This window comes from Mustela nivalis (genome assembly GCF_964662115.1).
Source record: "Mustela nivalis genome assembly, chromosome: 9".
Taxonomy (NCBI): domain Eukaryota; kingdom Metazoa; phylum Chordata; class Mammalia; order Carnivora; family Mustelidae; genus Mustela; species Mustela nivalis.
Genome location: NC_139028.1, coordinates 90,889,255 through 90,908,055, shown reverse-complemented (window position 1 = coordinate 90,908,055; position 18,801 = coordinate 90,889,255). Strand labels below are relative to the sequence as shown.

Below are 18,801 nucleotides of genomic sequence, written 5' to 3'. Positions count from 1 at the left end.
CTCTCCGTCAAATAAATGAATAAAATCTTAAAAAAAAAAAAAAAGGCACGTCAGGCTACGTTATACTTGTACTTGGAACTTTTCAAAGTCTTCCTGTTTCAGTGAGTGTAAAAACCTAACTCTGTATCATCATGCATTATAAGACCGACAATGATTTGCCCCACTTGCCTCCTCTTTTCTCTAAATTCCTCTATTGCTGTTCTTCCCCTTGCTTGTTCCCTTCCAGCCGCATTGGCTTTCCTGTTGTTCTTTTATGTGTGTGTACACATTTAATTTTATTGTAACAGAGCAACTTGTACACTTTTAACAGTTAAAACTGAGCTTCATCTTTTCTTTCCAGTGAAACAAAAAGAAATTTAAAAATAAACAGGAACAAAATTATAGTAGATAATGTCAATCCCAAATAAAATCCTACAGGTTCTGCTGATTCTCCCATCAAGTGGTAGGACTCAAGTCATCATTAGGAGATAATTTTATCTTATCTTTTAGCCTATTTTTTTTATTATGTTAGTCCCCATACAGTACATCATTAGTTTTTGATATAGTATTCCATAATTCATTTATACCCTGTGCTCCATGCAATATGTGCCCTCCTTACTACTCATCACTGGGCTAACCCATTCCCTCACCCCATCCCCTCTAAAACCCTGAGTTTGTTTCTCAGAATCCATAGTCTCTCATAATTATCTTTCCCTCTGTTAACTCTCCCCTTCACTTTTCCCTTTCTTCTATTGTCCTCCATGCTATTCCTTATGTTCCACAAATATGATAATTGTCTTTCTCTGCTTGACTTATTTCAATTTTATTTTCAAAGTGTCAACTTAAACTGCAGGATGTCGTTAAACATCACAATTAAACATTCCAAAGGAGAAGACATGTTGACAAAATGCCCTCTTAACCTACCTAAACATCTCAAACCTCCCTTTTGCTGATGTTCCATTACCCCATTTTTTAAAGTTTTTTTTTCTTTTTTAAACAAAATAGACAGATACATGTTGATAAGTGCTAACGTTCATGTACAGACACAATGTAATCTCTGAGTCCAATATACAAAGAAAGGAGGACAAAAAGCTAGAATTCTATGCACTGCTACACAGGGGCCTAGCCCCCTCCAGGTTCCAACAGACCTAAACGAGTAGAAGATTTTTCTTTTTTCCCACAGAGCAAAGGGATGTTGATTCCGTAAAATTTTTGTTGTGACAGGAAGGAATAAAAATGAATTTGGAACAGAAAGGGGGAGAGATTCTTTTCCCAGTGTATTCTGCTCAAGATATCTCCCCTTCCCCCAATAAGCTGAGAACCATTTTATAAAGGGAGAGGAAAGAGGCTTCAAAAAACAGGGCAAATAAGCACAAAGGAGCTGGGTTGGGGATACTATAGTTTGCTCCCAGGGACTGAGAAAATTCAGAAAAGAAGGTTGGACTCCATCATAGTTTCATTAGTCTTCTCCTTTAACCTCTTCTTCTCCCTCCCCCCATCATCATCTTCATCTTTTTCACTTTCTTCATCAATATCTTCCAATCCTTCTTTCTCCTCCTTCCCCTTCTTCATTATCCATATCAGGAACCCAGTAGTACTATAATGGATCTGGCCAAGTATCATCTTTAATGATGTCTCCAAATTCATGTGCACCTGCTTCAGAATGGTCAGTAGATCAGGTGAAGAAGCTCTCTGGTTCCTCATGCTGTGTCTTTCTGCTGGCTTTATTCTGTGTTTGACTTGAACATTTCATCAGATCCTTTCCGGATTTCAGTGGAATTTGAAGATGGATCACCATGCTCGTGTAGATGAAAGTCTTTGGAGAGAATTTTATTTTCAAAGTAAGGGTTTTCATCAAAATAAAAATCTATTCTGTAACCTGATTTTATATCTTTGAATTATGTCACTTCAACTCTTGTCAAATAATGCAATGCCTCTTCCTCCCCAAGCAGTACAGACACTTGTGGATCATTGACAGATGTTGTTACCCCCAAATTTGGCATTTTGGCAATCAATTTCAGTGCCTTTGAAAAAATGCTTGGAGTTTCTTATATTTCTGTTCTACTCAGAATTTCCTCACTGGCTTGTTCAGCAAATCTGTTTCATCTTGTACTTCTTCAGTATGTTCAGGTGCTTCTTGAAGCTTCTTGCTGTTCTGTGTCTCCCTTTGGCAAGTGGAGAGGGGTGATGTCTCCTCTGGCTTGGGGGCAGGAGGAAATCTCAGTTTCTTTGTTTGAGGCAGGATCAAAGACTGGTGTTTGGGGGTCATGCTGTGAGGATAGCCCACAGAACAAAGGGAGGCACAGGTCTGCAAGAAGCTCCAGTTACTCTTTCTTGTTATTCAGATGTTCTCTTACCTAGGGGCCTTTCCAGTAGCTAAAATTCTTTTCCTCACTCCTGTAGAATTTTGACTCAAAAGATGCCATCTCAGAAAGGATTTTCTTGGGCATCTTATGTAATCTCCTTCCTTGATTTATTTTTCTTTAGTACTTACTAATATTTAATATTTCATCTATCTTAACTTATTTATGTTGCTTGTTTTCTACAATCCCCAGAATTTAATCTGGACAGGATTTTTTTTTTTTTTTTTTTTTGGCTCAGTACTATACCCTCAATGTGTATGTTAGTGCTTTACTTATAGTATGTATTCATTATTTGTTGAAGAAATAAATCACAAAAGACCTCTTTCACAAAAATGAAATAAAATTATCAGTTTATTCAAGGCAGTGTGCTAGATTGATTGCATAGGAAATGTAAAGTAACTATTCGTGCTTAAAATTTAGCAAACATAAACAGTGAACACTCATCCACAGCTTGTAGAGTTTAAGTTGGTCAGCCACTCTAAGGGACTGTGTAAGAATTGTTAAAAGTCTAGGAAAAGGAACAATTAAGAGGAATTCTACTTCTTGGAACTTATTCTGCTGAAATGAGTAATTATACTGCCTCCACTAGACAGAAAGCCACTAGCGGGCAGGGATTTGCTTAGTTCAGTGCTGTATCCGAGTCCTAAGGAAAGTGATTGGTACATAGTAATAGGTGCTCCATTAATATATCTTGAATAATTAATGAATATATTGTTTTGTTATATAGAAAAAAGTTATGGTAAATAACATCCTGAAAAAAATGTCCCAAGGAAAAAATAGTGTGTAGGAAATAAATACCACATTGTATAGCATATAATTTTAATATCAGGAGGAATTTGTAACAAATAAGTGCAGAATTATAATGAATTTTCTCTCTCTCTTTCTTTTTTTCAAGGTTTCTAAATATTCATTACAGAAGAAAGTCAGTGAAATGGTAAGGTGATCACAAAATACACACTCACTCTCCAGATTAGCACATAATGTAATGTGTGTAGTATCTTTGTCAATATAAATGTGGCATTTATATTTTAAAAAGTTGAGGGACGCCTGGGTGGCTCAGTTGGTTAAGCCTCTGCTTTCTGCTCAGGTCATGATATCAGGGTCCTGGGATAGAGCCCCACATCGGGCTCTCTGCTCAGCGGGGAACCTGCTTCTCTCTCTCTCTCTGCCTGCCTCTCTGCCTACTTATGATCTCCCTCTGTCAAATAAATAAATAAAATCTTGAAAAAAAAATTGAAACTGGGTATTAATATTCCCTTTAAAGGACTGAATTACAATGTTAAAATGTTAAATATAGCTTAAATGAATTTACTTCACAAATTTATTCCTAGATTATATAGTTTTTACATATTATAAAATAAATTTAACCTAGTTCCCAGATTATTGATATCTTATTTTAATATCAAAGAATAAGGAAATAACAACAAAACCTATTATTTTATTATCTTTTCTAGGTATTTATGCAAGCATGCAGTTATTAGTGATTACCTAAAAAATGAAAATAAAATGAAGTGACATTTGAATATGACACTTGGGATAGGGTACTCATTCTTTATCATTCAACAAGTGTTTCTTGCGCCTTCCTCTTCTATGGTATATTAAAATTTAATATTTAAATTTTTACAGCATAGTATTTTATGGAATATTTATTTTGATCTTCTCTCTTCCTGTCCCTATTTGATTCAGAAGGATTTATTTCCCTGTATTTTTGATTGAGCAAAATTCTCCCATATCCACTTAAATCTTCTGAGGGCTTTTTGGGTGGACTTAGACTATTTCAATCTTCCTTCTTTGGAGCAGACTGTAAGAGAAGTAAAAGTAATTTTTGAGTGAAGTTTATATATTGTAGGTATAGGAAGTAAGAAAGGAGAGATCACTTTTTATTAAATACCGAAAAATAAAGTAACTGTTTTGCTTCGTGAAATTGTTTTTGATGTTTTAGAAAATAAAAGAGCCTTTAAAAGATCGCTAAGCTTGATTGAATAAAAGATGTGAAAATTCTGTCACTATTCAACTGGAAAGAATAAAGATAATATTGCCAGACTATTTTAAACTATGATTTTAATTAAGAAGCTGAAAAACTAGATTCTGGTTTAGCTTTAAGTACCGTGACATTTGTACTGAGAGTCATCTTCAACGCTACAGTGGTTTTACACAAAATATAGTGAAATTGAATAATGTGCCCTCTGACCTGGGAGATAAGGCTACAAGTTAAAGATCAAAGGCAACATAAAATGTGCTTTATTTTATTCTACTTTAAAATTTCATGAAACAGATACTTATAGTCTTAGAAAAAATGGAAAAAGTTTTTAGTCACTTCTGAGTATTTTGTTAATGTGAATGACCACCTCTTAAGAACTTTCTAAAATGATATTTGGGTTATAGTGACGATATTTTTCTCTAACAATTCAGAGCATTAACTTTTGCATTAAATAATTTTATATATTGATATGTATAATTAAGATTTTATGCCCATTCTGACAGAATATTAAATGTATTTTAGATAATTAAGATTTAAAAGTAATCTTTTTTCTAAACATTCTTACATTATTCTTTTTACATTATTCTTATATAATTCAGATGACCTTTATTCAAAGTACTGTATTCAGTAATTTAATGTTATTTTATTCAAATCATTTTTCTTTTATGTAACTTAACTCTATAGGCAAAATAGGAAAAAAAATGGTTACTTACATCAAGGCAGGATTTTGGGAAGCAACTGATAAAGTTAAGCGCCCCCCCCAATTTTTCAAAAACAGTATTAAGAAATTGTAAAGAAGTTCATGATCTCCTATAGGTGAACCCTTAAATACTAGTAAATTTCTTTCTTTTGGGAATTCAGTAAGCTGATTTTTGTGTAGAGTTGGTAATATGTACATAGGTAAATTAACACAGTATGAATTAAAAGATTCACCTATCTCTGAGAGTACTCTAACTTTCTTTTGAACACAAATAATTAACTATTAATTGTGATTTGGTGATTGATGAAAATCTTTCCTGTTGTGTTCTTATCGTTACCATAGTAGGTGACTATGTTTTGTAATGAGTAGCTGATAAGACTGACTAAATGAAGTAAAAACATATCCAACCATCTCTTAGTTGTATTTTATTTTTTTTATATATCACTTTCCTCTAAAGAAAAGACTTAAAAGAGGGATTTATTTTTCTTTATTAAATTAAAGTTGGAATACTGAAGGTTTCATATAATTTAAAATTACATTTTTCTCTTTCATTGAATTTTTTTAGAATAAAGACATGTATGAGAACAGTCTTCATAATTATTAAATATAATTTGTATCTGTACACACAAGAATACTGGTGTAACTTTAAGTTAGTTTAAGTATTATGTACCTTATCTTTGTGACTAAAAAAGGTGAAAATACCCTAAGAAAGATGCCATAGGTTTCTTAAAAAGTGAGTTTTATAGCCCCATTGATATATTTTGGGGTTATATTGAAGAAATTTAAAGGTAATTTGCAAAATAGATTTGACGAATGTATGAAATTTCTTTTTGAGTTTTTATCTTTTTCACTAAAATTTAATGAATTATTTTAAGGGAAATTCATTTTATTCCTGAAGGCTTTCAAATTGGTATCCATAGGAAATAAGGGGGAAATGAGCAGCTGTGCCTTTTATTAGTAAACGTAGTTGTAAAAAGTTGTGTGTAAATATTATTTTTAAGTTATTCCTATTTTAAATGTTTCGAAGCTTTAAAATAATCTTTTAGACCACACATATGCAGACAAATATACATGAAGAGTTTAATCTTAATTATGCTGTCTTTTCCTCTATACTGTCTTTTCCTCTAATCTTGTTTTTCATAGATTGTTAAAAAAAATTTTTTTTAAAGATTTTATTTATTTATTTGACAGACAGCGATCACAAGTAGGCAGAGAGGCAGGCAGAGAGAGAAGAGGAAGCAGGCTCCCTACTGAGCAGAGAGCCTGATGCATGGCTTGATCCCAGGACCCTGAGATCATGATGTGGGGCTCAATCCCTGGACCCTGGGATCATGACCTGAGCCCAAGGCAGAGGCTTTAATCCACTAAGCCACCAGGTGCCCATGTTTGTTAAAATTTAAGTTTGCATTTGGAAAGCAGTGAATCCTGATATTATCTGTGGACAGAGTCTTTGCATGTAATAGTAAAATGTGTAAAAGAAGAAAATAGCAGGGCACCTGGGTGGCTCAGTGGGTCAAGCCTCTGCCTTCAGCTCAGGTCATGATCTTAGGGTCCTGAGATTGAGCCCCACATCAGGCTCTCTGCTCGGCAGAGAGCTTCTCTCTCTACCTGCCTCTCTGCCTGCCTGTGATCAATCTCCCTGTCAAATAAATAAAATCTTAAAAAAAAAAGAAAAAAGAAAAAAAAGAAAATAGCTTGAATCAATTCATAGAGGTAAAAAGAACAAAAACAGTAGGTACTTAGCTATTTTTTAGTCTTCTTAATAAAATTATCTTTACTATGATATAATATGTAATGTTAAAGTTTTAATAACAATGCCATAAAGTGGGCGCCTGGGTGGCTCAGTGAGTTAAAGCCTCTGCCTTCGGCTCAGGTCATGATCCTAGGGTACTGGGATCGAGCCCCGCATTGGGCTCTCTGCTCAGCAGGGAGCCTGCTTTCTCCTCTCTCTCTGCCTGCCTCTCTGCCTACTTGTGATTTCTGTCTGTCAAATAAATAAATAAAATCTTAAAAAAAACCCCCAATGCCATAAAGTTACTTATATTATTATTTAAAATGTTCTTGGGTTTCTCAGACAAGTGATACCAATCTGTTTTTCTCATTGCTTCCCAAAGAATTTAAGCTATTTGCTGACATGCAATTAGCAGCAAACTTGACAACTAGCCTCTTCATCTCTTTATGAGAACTAAATCAGAGCAGCCAAGTAGATTCATATACAAACAGTCCCATATGAGCCTGTATGGGCTAATGAGCTATGAGTGCCTATGTAATTTGAAAGTCTTTATAATATCATGGCCATTGACTAGGTTTATGTATTTGAAAATCAGATTATGTCATGCAAACAAATAACTTCAACTTAATTGAATTAACTTTGACTTTAAGCAAAGGATGTTGAAATAGAGTATATCACAATATATTTTAATTTGTATAGAGCTCTATGTATGTAGAGAAAACCAATTAAATCACTTTAATCTTTGCTGCGGTTTTAGTTATCAGTATTATTCATCTTTACAGGCATTGACAGCCTATTATATTTATCATTCTTAAATTTTTTTTCATTTATTTATTTTCAGCATAACAGTATCATTATTTTTTCAATTTTTTAACTGAAAGGTTAAGGAAGCTTATATTAATGTGTAGTGGACAATATTCTCATAAAGGTCACATTAAAAATTGATTTAAGCTGAAAAATTGAAAAATTCCTTGACCACAATGCTATGAAACTAGAAGTCAACCACAAGAAAAAATCTGAAGACCACAAATATATGGATGTTAAATACCATGGTACTAAATAATGAATGGGCCAACCAGGAAATAAAAGAAGAAATAAAGTATGTGGGGACAAATGAAAAGGAAAACACAACAGTCTAAAAGCTTTGAGTGCAGCAAAAGCAGTTCTAACAGGGAAGTATTTAGCAATGTAGGACTATTAAGAAAAATCTCTAACAACCTGACCTTAAACCTAAAGGAGCTAGAAAAAGAACAACAACAAAACCTAAAACCAGCAGAGTGAAGGAAAAAAATAAAGATGAGAGTAGAAATAAATGATCTAGAATCTAAAAAAACAAAACAAAACAAAACAAAAACCACATGATAGGATAGGTCAATGAAACCAGGAACTGATTCTGTGAAAAAAAAATCAATAAAGTTGATACACCTCTATCTAGACTTATCAAGAAAAAAAAAAGACAAAAGGACTCAAATAAAATCACAATTGACAGAAGAGAAATAAAACCAATACCACAGAAATACAATTAGAATATTAGGAAGAACTATATGCCAACAAATTGTACAAAATAGAAAACATGGATAAATTCCTAGAAACATATAACCTACTAAAACTAAAGCAGGAAGAAATAGAAAATTTGAATAGACTGATCACCAGCAAAGAAACTGAATAAGTAATGAAAAAACTCCCCCAAAGCTAAAGTCCAGCACCAACTGGCTTCACAGGCAAATTCTATGAAACATTTAAAGAAGAGTTAACGCCTATTCTTCTCACACTATTACAAGAAAGAAGAAAAGAAGGAAAACTTTCAAATTCATTCTGTGAGGCCAGGATTATCCTGATACCAAAACCGGATAAAGACACCACTAAAAAAGAGAATGACTAGCTAGTATCCCTGATGAATCTAGATGCAAAATGTCCTTAATAAGTTACTAGCGAACCAAAATCAACAATACATTAAAAATAAAAAAAGAAAAATCATTCAGTATGATCAAGTGGGATTTATTCCAGGGATGCAAGGATGGTTCAGTATTTACAAATCAATGAACAACATGATTCATCACATCAATAAGAGAAGAGTAAGGACCATATGGTCATTTCAGTAGATGCAGAAAAAGCATTTGACAAAGTACAATAACCACTCATGATTTAAAAAAAAAAAAAAAAAGGCCTCTTAACAAAGTAGGCTTAAAGGGAACATACCTCAACATACAGTAAAGGAGTTCTATGAAAAACCCACAGCTAACATCATCCTCAATGGGGAAAAACAGAGCTTTTCCCCTAATGTCAGTAACTAGGAGATCCACTCTCACCACTTTTCTTCAAAGTATTACTGGAAGTACTAGCCACAGCAATTAGATAACAAAATGAAATAAAAGGCATCCAAAGTGGTAAGGAAGAATTACTTCTTCCTTTACTTCTTATTTTAATTATTTGTAGATGATATGATACTATGTAATGAAAACCTGAAAGATTCAACCAAGGAGTACTAGAACTGATAAACTAATTCAGTAAAGTTACAAGATACAAAAATGAATGTACAGAATTGGTTGAAGTTCTGTGCACCAATAATGAAGCAGCAGAAAGAGAAATTAAGAAAGCAATCCCATTTACAGTTGCATGAAAAGTAATGAGATGCCTAGGAATAAACCTAACCAAAAAGGTGAAAGACTTATACTCTGAAAACTATGAAACACTGATGAATGAAATTGAAGGGGACACAAAGAAATAGAAAGACATACCCCTGCTCATGGATTGGAAGAACAAATATTGTTAAAATGTTTGTGCTACCCCAAGCAATCTACACATTTAATGCAATCCCTATCCATATGCCAACAGCAGTTTTCACAGAACTAGAACCAACAATTCTAAAATCTGCATGGAACCACGAAAGACCCTGAATCCCTGAACAGCCAAAGCAACTTTGTAAAAGGAAAAGCAAATTGCTGGAGGCAACACAATTCTGGACTTCAAGTTATATTACAAAGCTGTAGTAATGAAAACAGTATGGTACCGGCACATAAATAGACACATAGATCAGTGGAAAAGAATAAAAAACCAAGAAATAAACCCACAACTATATGGTCAATTAATCTTCAACAAAGCAGGAGAGAATATCCAACTGTTGACAGTCTCTTCAACAAATGGTATTGAGAAAACTGGACCACTTTCTTACACCATACACAAAAAGAGACTCAGAATGGATTAATGGAAGCAGCCCATGTCCATTGATAGATGAATGGATAAAGAAGATGTGAGATATATATCAGATATTCCAGATACTATGGAAAATTATTCAGCCATAAAAAGAATGAAACCTTGTCATTTGCAATGACATAGATGGAACTAGAAGGTATAATGTTAAACAAAGATAAGTCAACCAGAGAAAGACAAATACTGTATCATCTCACACATATGTGGAATTTAAGAAAACAAATGAGTAAAGTTTAAAAAGAGACAAACCAAGGAACAGACTTTTAAATATGGAGAAGTGTTGGTTACCAGAGGGAAGATGGGTGGGGGGATGAGTGAGATAGGTGATGAGGATTAAGGAGTGTACTTGTCATGATGAGCATCAGATGATGTGTGGAATTGTTGAATCACTATATTATTGTACATCTGAAACTAATATTAGACTGTATGTTAGCTAATTGGAATAAAAATAAAAACTTAAAAATCCTTGGATTGAAGTAATGCCTTTAGACTAATTTTTGTGAAATTGTGTTAGGTTTCTACACTTCTGGGTATAGGTATAATCCTCTAGGTATAATCTAGGTCTAATTCTAGGTATAATCCTCTAGATTAAAGAATTAAGTGGCATTTTAGAGGAATGGAATATGGTTCTTTATTTTTCATTGTTATGGAAAATAGTGACTACCCAGACAGATAGAAGATCTTCATTGTAAGTACACTTGTCAGCTTGTTTGTGTTTATAACTGTTACATGATTAATTCAAATGACTAAGTAGTGAATTTGAAAAGCCCATAGAAGTATATGAGAAACTTTGAATTCATCCATTATGATCATTACTAACGATATTTTCAGTTTGCTTAAAATCATTAAAAAGTATCTTTGAAAAAGTTAAGAATGTCGGGGTGCCTGAGTGGCTCAGTCATTAAGCGTCTGCCTTTGGCTTAGGTGATGATCCTGTGTCCTGGGATGGAGCCTTATGTCAGGCTCCCTGCTCCACAGGAAGCCTGCTTTTCCCTCTCCCACTCCCCCTACTTATGTTCCCTTTCTCTGTCAAATAAACAAATCTTTTTTTTTTTTTTTTTTTTTTTTTAAGTCTCATCACTCTGGATAGGACCACTACTGAACTTATTTAGTTTTATAGTCATTTTGCTCAAGTTTCAAATTCCAAAAAGGTAGAAATCAGTTGATTTATTTTGAGTAATACACCCTTCACTTGACTAAGGGAGAATAAAGCGTGTGAATTTCAATTCTACTAGATTGTAATGAGGAAGAACTACTTCAAATAAATATTTGAAATTGTGATAATATTGGATAAGGGAAACAGATACAGGCCAGGTAAATCTAATAAATTTACGCTGCTGCCACTCCACAGGACAACAGTTCATTCAGGAAACAATTACTGAGTGCTCATCACTGGTACTGAAGCATGTGGCAAAAATGAATGAAAGGTTTTGAAACCAATCAGTGATTCTACCAATGTGATGTCAAGATCAAAACCTTTAAAAAAATGTTATTAAAAAATGCCATTGGTATTTTGATCCAGATAGCATTGAAAATATAGATTGCACTGGGCAATGCAGACATTTTAACAATGTTTCTTTTCCGATCCATGAGTATAGAATGTTCTTCCATCTTTTTGTGTCTTCAATTTCTTTTCATGAGTGTTCTGTAGTTCCTAGAGTATAGGTCCTTTACCTCTTCAGTTAGGTTTATTCCAAAGAATCTTATGATTTTTTAATTTTTTTTTAAAGATTTTATTTATTTATTTGACAGAGAGAAATCATAAGCAGGCAGAGAGGCAGGCAGAGAGAGAGAGAGGAGGAAGCAGGCTCCCCGCTGAGCAAAGAGCCCGACGCAGGACTCGATCCCAGGACCGTGAGATCATGACCTGAGCCGAAGGCAGCGGCTTAACCCACTGAGCCACCCAGGCGCCCTTATGATTTTTTAAAAAAGATTTTTAAAAATTTATTTATTTGGGGCGCCTGGGTGGCTCAGTGGTTTAGGCCTCTGCCTTCGGCTCAGGTCATGATCTCAGGATCCTGGGATCGAGCCCCACATAGGGCTCTCTGCTCAGTGGGGAGCCTGCTTCCCCCCTCTCTCTCTGCCTGCCTTCTGCCTACTTGTGATCTCTGTCTATCAAATAAATAAATAAAAATCTTTAAAGAAATTTTATTTATTTGACAAAGAGAGACACAGGAAGAGAGGGAACACAGGCAGGGGAAGTGGGAGAGGGAGAAAAAGACTCCCTGCTCAGCAGGGAGCCCCGATGAGGGGCTCAATCCCAGGATCCTGGGATCACGACTTGAGCTGAAGGCAGATGCCCAATGACTGAGCCACTCAGGTGACCCTATCTTATGATTTTTGGTGCTATTGTAAATGGAATCAATTCTCTAATTTCTCTTTGTACTGTTACATTGTTAGTGTTTAAGAAAGCAACTGGTTTCTGTGCATTGATTTTGTATCCTGCCATATTACTAAATTGCTGTATGAGTTCTAGTAATTTGGGGGTGGGGCTTTTGGGTTTTCCACATAAAGTATCATGTCATCTGCAAAGAAAGAAAGTTCGACTTCTTTGTCTGTTTGAATACCTTTTATTTCTTTTTGTTGTCCGATTGGTGTTGCTAGGACTTCTTGTACTATGCTGAAAAATAGTGGTGAGAGTGGGCATCCTTGCTGTATTCCTGATCATAAGGGAAAGCCTCTCAGCTTTTCCCCATTGAGAATTATCTGCTGTGGGTTTTTCATAGATGAATTTTATGAAATTGAGGAATGCTTTTCAAAGTGCTAGAACAAACCATCCTGAAATTTGTATGGAACCAGAAAAGACCCCAAATCACCAAGGAAATATTGAAAAAGAAAAACAGATCTGGGGGCATCACGTTGTTTGATTCCAAGCTATATTACAAAGCCGTGATCACCAAGATAGCACAGTACTGACCCCCAAAACACAATGGAACAGAAGAGAGAGACCAGATATGGATCATCAACTTTATAGTCAAGTAATCTTTGAGAAAGCAGGAAAAAATACTCAATGGAAGAAAGATAGTCTCTTCCAAAAATGGTGCTGGGAAAATTGGACAGAAAATATATACAGAAGAATGAAACTCTACCATTCTCTTACACCATACACAAAGATAAACTCCATATGGATGAAAGACCTCAGTGTGAGACAGGAATCCATCACAATCCTAGAGGAGAACATAGGCAGTAACCTCTTTGACATTGGCCACAGAAACTTCTTTCAAGACATGTTTCCAAAGGCAAGGGAAACAAAAGTGAAAGTGAACTTTTGGGACTTCATTAAGATAAAAAGCTTCTACAAAGCAAAGGAGATAGTCAATAAAACAAAGAGGCAACCCATGGAATGGGAGAAGATATTCGCAAATGACACTATGGAAAAAGGGCTGGTATCCAAGATCTGTAAGAACTTCTCAATCTCAAAACCCAAAAACCAAATAATCCAGTGAAGAAATGGACAGAAGGCATGAACAGATACTTCTCAAAAGAAGGCATACAAATGGCTAACAGACATGAAAAAATGTTCATCATCATTAGCCATCAGGGAGATTCATATCAAAACCACATTGAGATAACACCTTATATCAGTAGAATGACAAAAATTGACAAGGCAAGAAACAACAAATGTTGGAGAGGTTGTGAAGGAAACCCTCTCACACTGTTGGTGGGAATGCAAGTCAGTACAGCCACTTTGGAAAACAGTGTGGAAATTCCTCAAAAAATTAAAAAGAGAGCTACCCTATGACCCAGCAATTGCACTACTAGGTATTTATCCCAAAAATACAGAAGTAGTGAAAAGAAGGACCATATGCACCCCAGTATTCATAACAGCAATGTCCACAATAGCCAAACTGTGGAAAGAGCCGAGATGCCCTTCAACAGATGAATGGATAAAGAAAATGTGGTCCATATATACAATGGAATATTACTCAGCCATCAGAAAGGATGAATACCCAACTTTTGCATCAACATGAATGGGACTGGAGGAGATTATGCTAAGTGAAATAAGTGAAGCAGAGAAAGACAATTATCATATGGTTTCACTTATTTGTGAACATAAGGAATAGCATGGAGAACATTAGGAGAAGGAAGGGAAAAATGAAGGGGGAATCAGAGGGGGACAAACGAAGAGACTATGGACTCTGAGAAACAAACTGAGGGTTTTAAAGAGGAGGAGCATGGCAGGTGAAGCATGGGGAAATGGGTTAGCCTAGTGATGGGTATTAAGTAGGGCATCTGTTGCATGAGCACTTGGTGTTATGCAAACAGTGAATCGTGGAATACTACATCCGAAACTAACAATGTACTGTATGGTGACTAACAAAATTTGAAAAAATAAAAAAATAAAAAATTGATTTTATTAACAATATTTTTTAAAATTTAAAGTCCTATTTCTAAGTATGACAAAACAAGCTGCTTTAGCCAAAAGTAGTGAAGGCCCATATTAAAATATATGTTGGGTCTAATTTTCACCAATTACGTTTCTCAACCTAAGTAGACTTTCTACTATACTGTATTGCCTCTCAATCTCTGATAGGTATTATTCTCATAATTCAATTTTTTAATGCAACAAAAAGGTGCTGTGCTTATTAAAATCAGAAAAATTACTTGAGTTTTGGGGTGCCTGGGTGGCTCAGTTGTTAAGCATCTGCCTTTAGCTCAGGTCATGTTCATTGAACCCTGCATCAAGCTCCTTGCTCAGCGGGAAGCCAGCTTCTCCCTCTCCCACTGCCCCTGCTTGTGTTCCCTCTCGTTGTCTCTCTCTCCATCAAATAATTTTTAAAAATCTTAAAAAAAAAGAAAAATTACTAGAGTTTCAATAATGCATTCATAATTGTGCCCCCAAATTTAGAGAAAAGAATTCCTTTCCTAAATTATTAAGAGTACTGCTTTAATATTCCCATAATTTTGCTTAGTGCTGGCATGGACTAATTAACTCTTCTATAAATGAAACTAGTTGATTTTTAAAAAAGATTTTATTTATTTACTTGCCAGAGAGAGAGGTAAAGAGAGAGAGTGTACAAGCAGGGGGAGAGGCAGGCAGAGGGAGAAGTGGGCTCCCCCCACCACGCGGACTCATCCTGACCTGAGCCAAAGGCAGATGCTTAACTGACTTAACTGATGCCACCCAGCATCCCTGAAAGTAGTTGGTTTTTGAAAAAGAAATGATAAACAAGAGCATTATAAATTTAAATGACTACTTTGTTGTAATACAAAAAAGGCTTTAGTTTTACATAGGTTTAGAAATATCTCAACAATTTCCTCCCTATGGTGTACTCAGCACTTTTTCATGCCCTATTTTGTAACAAAAGTTATTAAAAACAATTTTTATGTATGTTTAAATATATATGTGTGTATATGTTTTATATGTGTTATATATTTATAACATTTTAAATAACTTCAAAATAGGAACAAAAAGTCCAGTTACATCTTCTGGCTAAAGAAGATCATCAGAAGCAACTGAATGAAATTGAGAAATATTATGGCACCATAACAGGTCAATTTGTATTGGTGAAAGAGAATCATGAAAAGTTAGAACAAAATGGTAGGTACTATCTTATTTAAACTTGTATATTTAAAAGGGAATAAGTAATGGGTTTATTTATAATAAATAAATTGAACTTACCAGCTACTGGTAATACTCAGTGACATTTTATATTTTAAATTCAATAATAATTATATACAGTGCACTAAGGTTATTTTCCCTGTCCATCTTGGTGATACTTTCTTAAAAATGGATGTTGAATATAATACTTTTCTAAATGTTTTTCATGTTGCAGTACAGGAAGCAATACAGCAAAACAAAAGACTTTCAGCTTTAAATAAAAAACAAGAATCTGAAATAGACAGTTTGAAGAAGGTATGGTTGATACAGTTTTATAGTATTAGGTAAAATTATAGTCTAATTAGTTTTATGAAATAGTATTGGAAAAACTTGGGTATATTTTTTGGTATAAAGAAAAATGTTTTAAATACAGATTAATGATTGTGAGTTTATGATTCCAATAAATTATATGATTCCAATAAATGCAATGAATGAATTTGTCCTAACTCATTCAAAATACTCTTTGTCACCAGTGGTATGCCTTATGGTGACATGAATGGCTAATCTTTACTGTATGTCAGTCTCAACACCATTTATTCATTCATTCATTCAGTACTTGAATGGACTGTATATGCCAGGTACTTCGTGGCCCTAAGGATAGAGGTCTGAAGAAAATAAAACATTTTCCTGCTTTTTTGAAGTTTATAGTCCAATGGAGGAATTAGGCACAAAATACATAATGCCACAAACCAAATAATTTACAACTGTTAAAATCATATGAATAAAAAGTAAAGAATGTGATGACATCATAATAGGTGAATTTATTACGTTGGGTTATTACTGTTAAAGGGATAGGGAGGGAAGAGAATAATGTTTCAGGCTATAGAGGTGTCCCCATACTGGACCCAAAAAACAAGAAGAAGGTAAGTTATTGGAACCCAGAAGGGGTATCACACAGAGTAGGTAATACTCTGGCAAGGAGAAGAGCATGCACAAAAGTCTTGAGGCAGGAAAGAATTTTAGAAATCACTTCTCAGACTTCTGGCTAAGATTAAGTATAGGGAAGAGTTGGGTATATGTGGGGGACTGGAGAAAGTCTGGTATGACTAGAGCATCATGAGTGAAGGAGTACATTGGACATTGAGATCTAAATTGGCAGAAGGCCATAAACATTTTATTTCTCATGTCAGTCATTGGCTCAGAAGTAGACTAATGGCCTTAGTGGTTATAAACTAGGAAGAATTTCATCCCACCTCTGGTTGTCAATCATTTCTCTACATGAGAAACCAAACAGGAGAAACCTGACAATGTGGATGCCAGATTGGTGTGAAGTAAAGAAACCTGTTCTTTGATGACATTTTTGAATCCCTGGATCCTCCAACCCTACCGTTCCCCCACCTCTACACTTTTCAGTATGCGAGTCAGTAAATCCCCATTATTATCTGTGTTAGTTTGGTTTGGGCCAGTTTAATTTTCCATAATTTGCAACTAAAAATATCTTCACTGATACAAGTTGAGAGTGGTAGGAGAGGAAGAAGAAGTCTTTCCCACTTTATCAACATCCTATACCAGAGTGATGCATTTGTTACTATTGATGAACCTACTCTGACACATCAGTCATTCAAATTCCATTGTTTACATTAGGATTCACTCTTGGTTATGTACTTTATCTGAGTTTGGGCAAATGTTTAGTGACATGTATCCACCATTATAGTATCATACAAAATAGTTCTATTGCTCTCAAAATCCTCTGTGCTCTGCCTTTTCATCTGTCCTTTCCCCCCAACCCTTGGAAACCACTACTCTGCTACTATTTCTACAGTTTTGGAGACTTTTCCAAAAGGTTACAGAGTTGGAATCATATAGAATATAGCCTTTTCAAATTGGCTTTTTTCAGTACTATGCATTAAGTTTTATCTAATGTCTTGTCATGGCTTGGTAGCTTGCTTTTTTTTTTTTTTTTTTTAAAGTACCGAGTGATATTCCATTGCCTGGATGTACCACAAACTATCCATTCTACCGAAGGACAGAATGGATGATTGCTTGCACGTTTTGGCAGTCGTGAATAAAGCTATTATGCAAGTTTTTGTGTGCACATAAGTTTTCAGCTTTTTTGGGTAAATACCAAAGAGCATGATTGTTTGGATTATATAGTAAGAGTATGTTTCATTTTGTAGAAACTGCTAAACTCTCTTCCAAAGTGGCTATTTCATTTGGCATTCCTACCAGCTATGAATGAGAGTTCTTGTTGCTCAATATCCTCCCCAGCATTTGGGCTTGTCAGTGTTTTGGATTTCACACATTCGCAGTAGTGTGTATGGTATCTCTCTTTTAACAGTTTTGATTTGTAATTTCTTAATGACATATTATGTTGAACATCCTTTCATATGTTTACTTGCACTCTGTATATCTTCTTTGGTGAGGTGTCCAGATCTCTTATCCATTTTTTAATTGGGTTTTTTTAAAAGATTTTATTTATTTATTTGACAGAGAGAGATCACAAGTAGGCAGAGAGGCAGGCAGAGAGAGAGAGAGGAGGAAGCAGGCTCCCTGCTGAGCAGAGAGCCCGATGTAGGGCTCAATCCCAAGACCCTGGGATCACGACCCGAGCCGAAGGCAGAGGAATCAATCCACTGAGCCACCCAGGTGCCCCAGAGCAGAAGTTTTTAATTTTAATGAAGTGCAGCTTATCAGATTTTTTTGTGTGTGGATTGTAACTTCCACATTGTACTTAAAAAGTCATTGCCTTACATAGAGTCAGCTAGATTTTTTCCTGTATTATCTTCTAGGAGTTTTATTATTTTATATTTTACATTTAGGTCTGTGATCCATTTGAGTTAATTTTTATGATGAGTCTAAGATCTCAGTCTAGATCCCCTCCCACACTTTTATTTATTTATTTATTTTGCCTGTGAATGTCCAATTGTCCCATGACCATTTGTTGAAAAGGTTAGTTTTGCTGATAGTTTGTCAACTATCATTTGACTGTATTTATGTGGGTCTCTTTCTTGGCTCTCATTTCTGTTCTGTTGATCTAATTATTCATTCTTTTGCCAGTACCACATTGACTTGATTACCCTTTTTTTTATAGCAAGTGCTAAAGTTGGGTAGTGTCAGTCCTCCAACTTTGTTCTTCTCCTTCAGTATTAAGTTGGGTATTCTGGGCCTTTTGCCTTTCCATAGAATTAGTTTGCTGATACCCACAAAATAACTTGCAGAGATTTTGATTGGGATTGTAATGAATCTGTAGACTGAATTGGGCAAGAACTGACATGTTGAAAATATTGGCTCTTC

General features: G+C 34.9%; 1 protein-coding gene and 1 pseudogene across 7 annotated transcripts in view; one reads left to right on the top strand and one right to left on the bottom strand.

Annotated features, from left to right (window-relative positions):
- CCDC73 (coiled-coil domain containing 73) overlaps positions 1-18,801 on the top strand; it is a 140,086-nt gene that overhangs the window by 65,521 nt on the left and 55,764 nt on the right. For all 6 annotated transcript variants that reach the window (XM_082748904.1, XM_082748903.1, XM_082748901.1 and 3 more), the window contains 3 exons: positions 3,238-3,276; positions 15,372-15,507; positions 15,743-15,822. In XM_082748904.1, coding sequence (XP_082605030.1) covers positions 3,238-3,276; positions 15,372-15,507; positions 15,743-15,822 — 255 coding nt within the window. The remainder of the gene's footprint in view (positions 1-3,237; positions 3,277-15,371; positions 15,508-15,742; positions 15,823-18,801) is intronic.
- Positions 1,405-2,248, bottom strand: LOC309841273 (protein SET pseudogene; annotated as a pseudogene). Its single transcript has one exon. The product of its transcript is annotated as a protein SET pseudogene (transcript).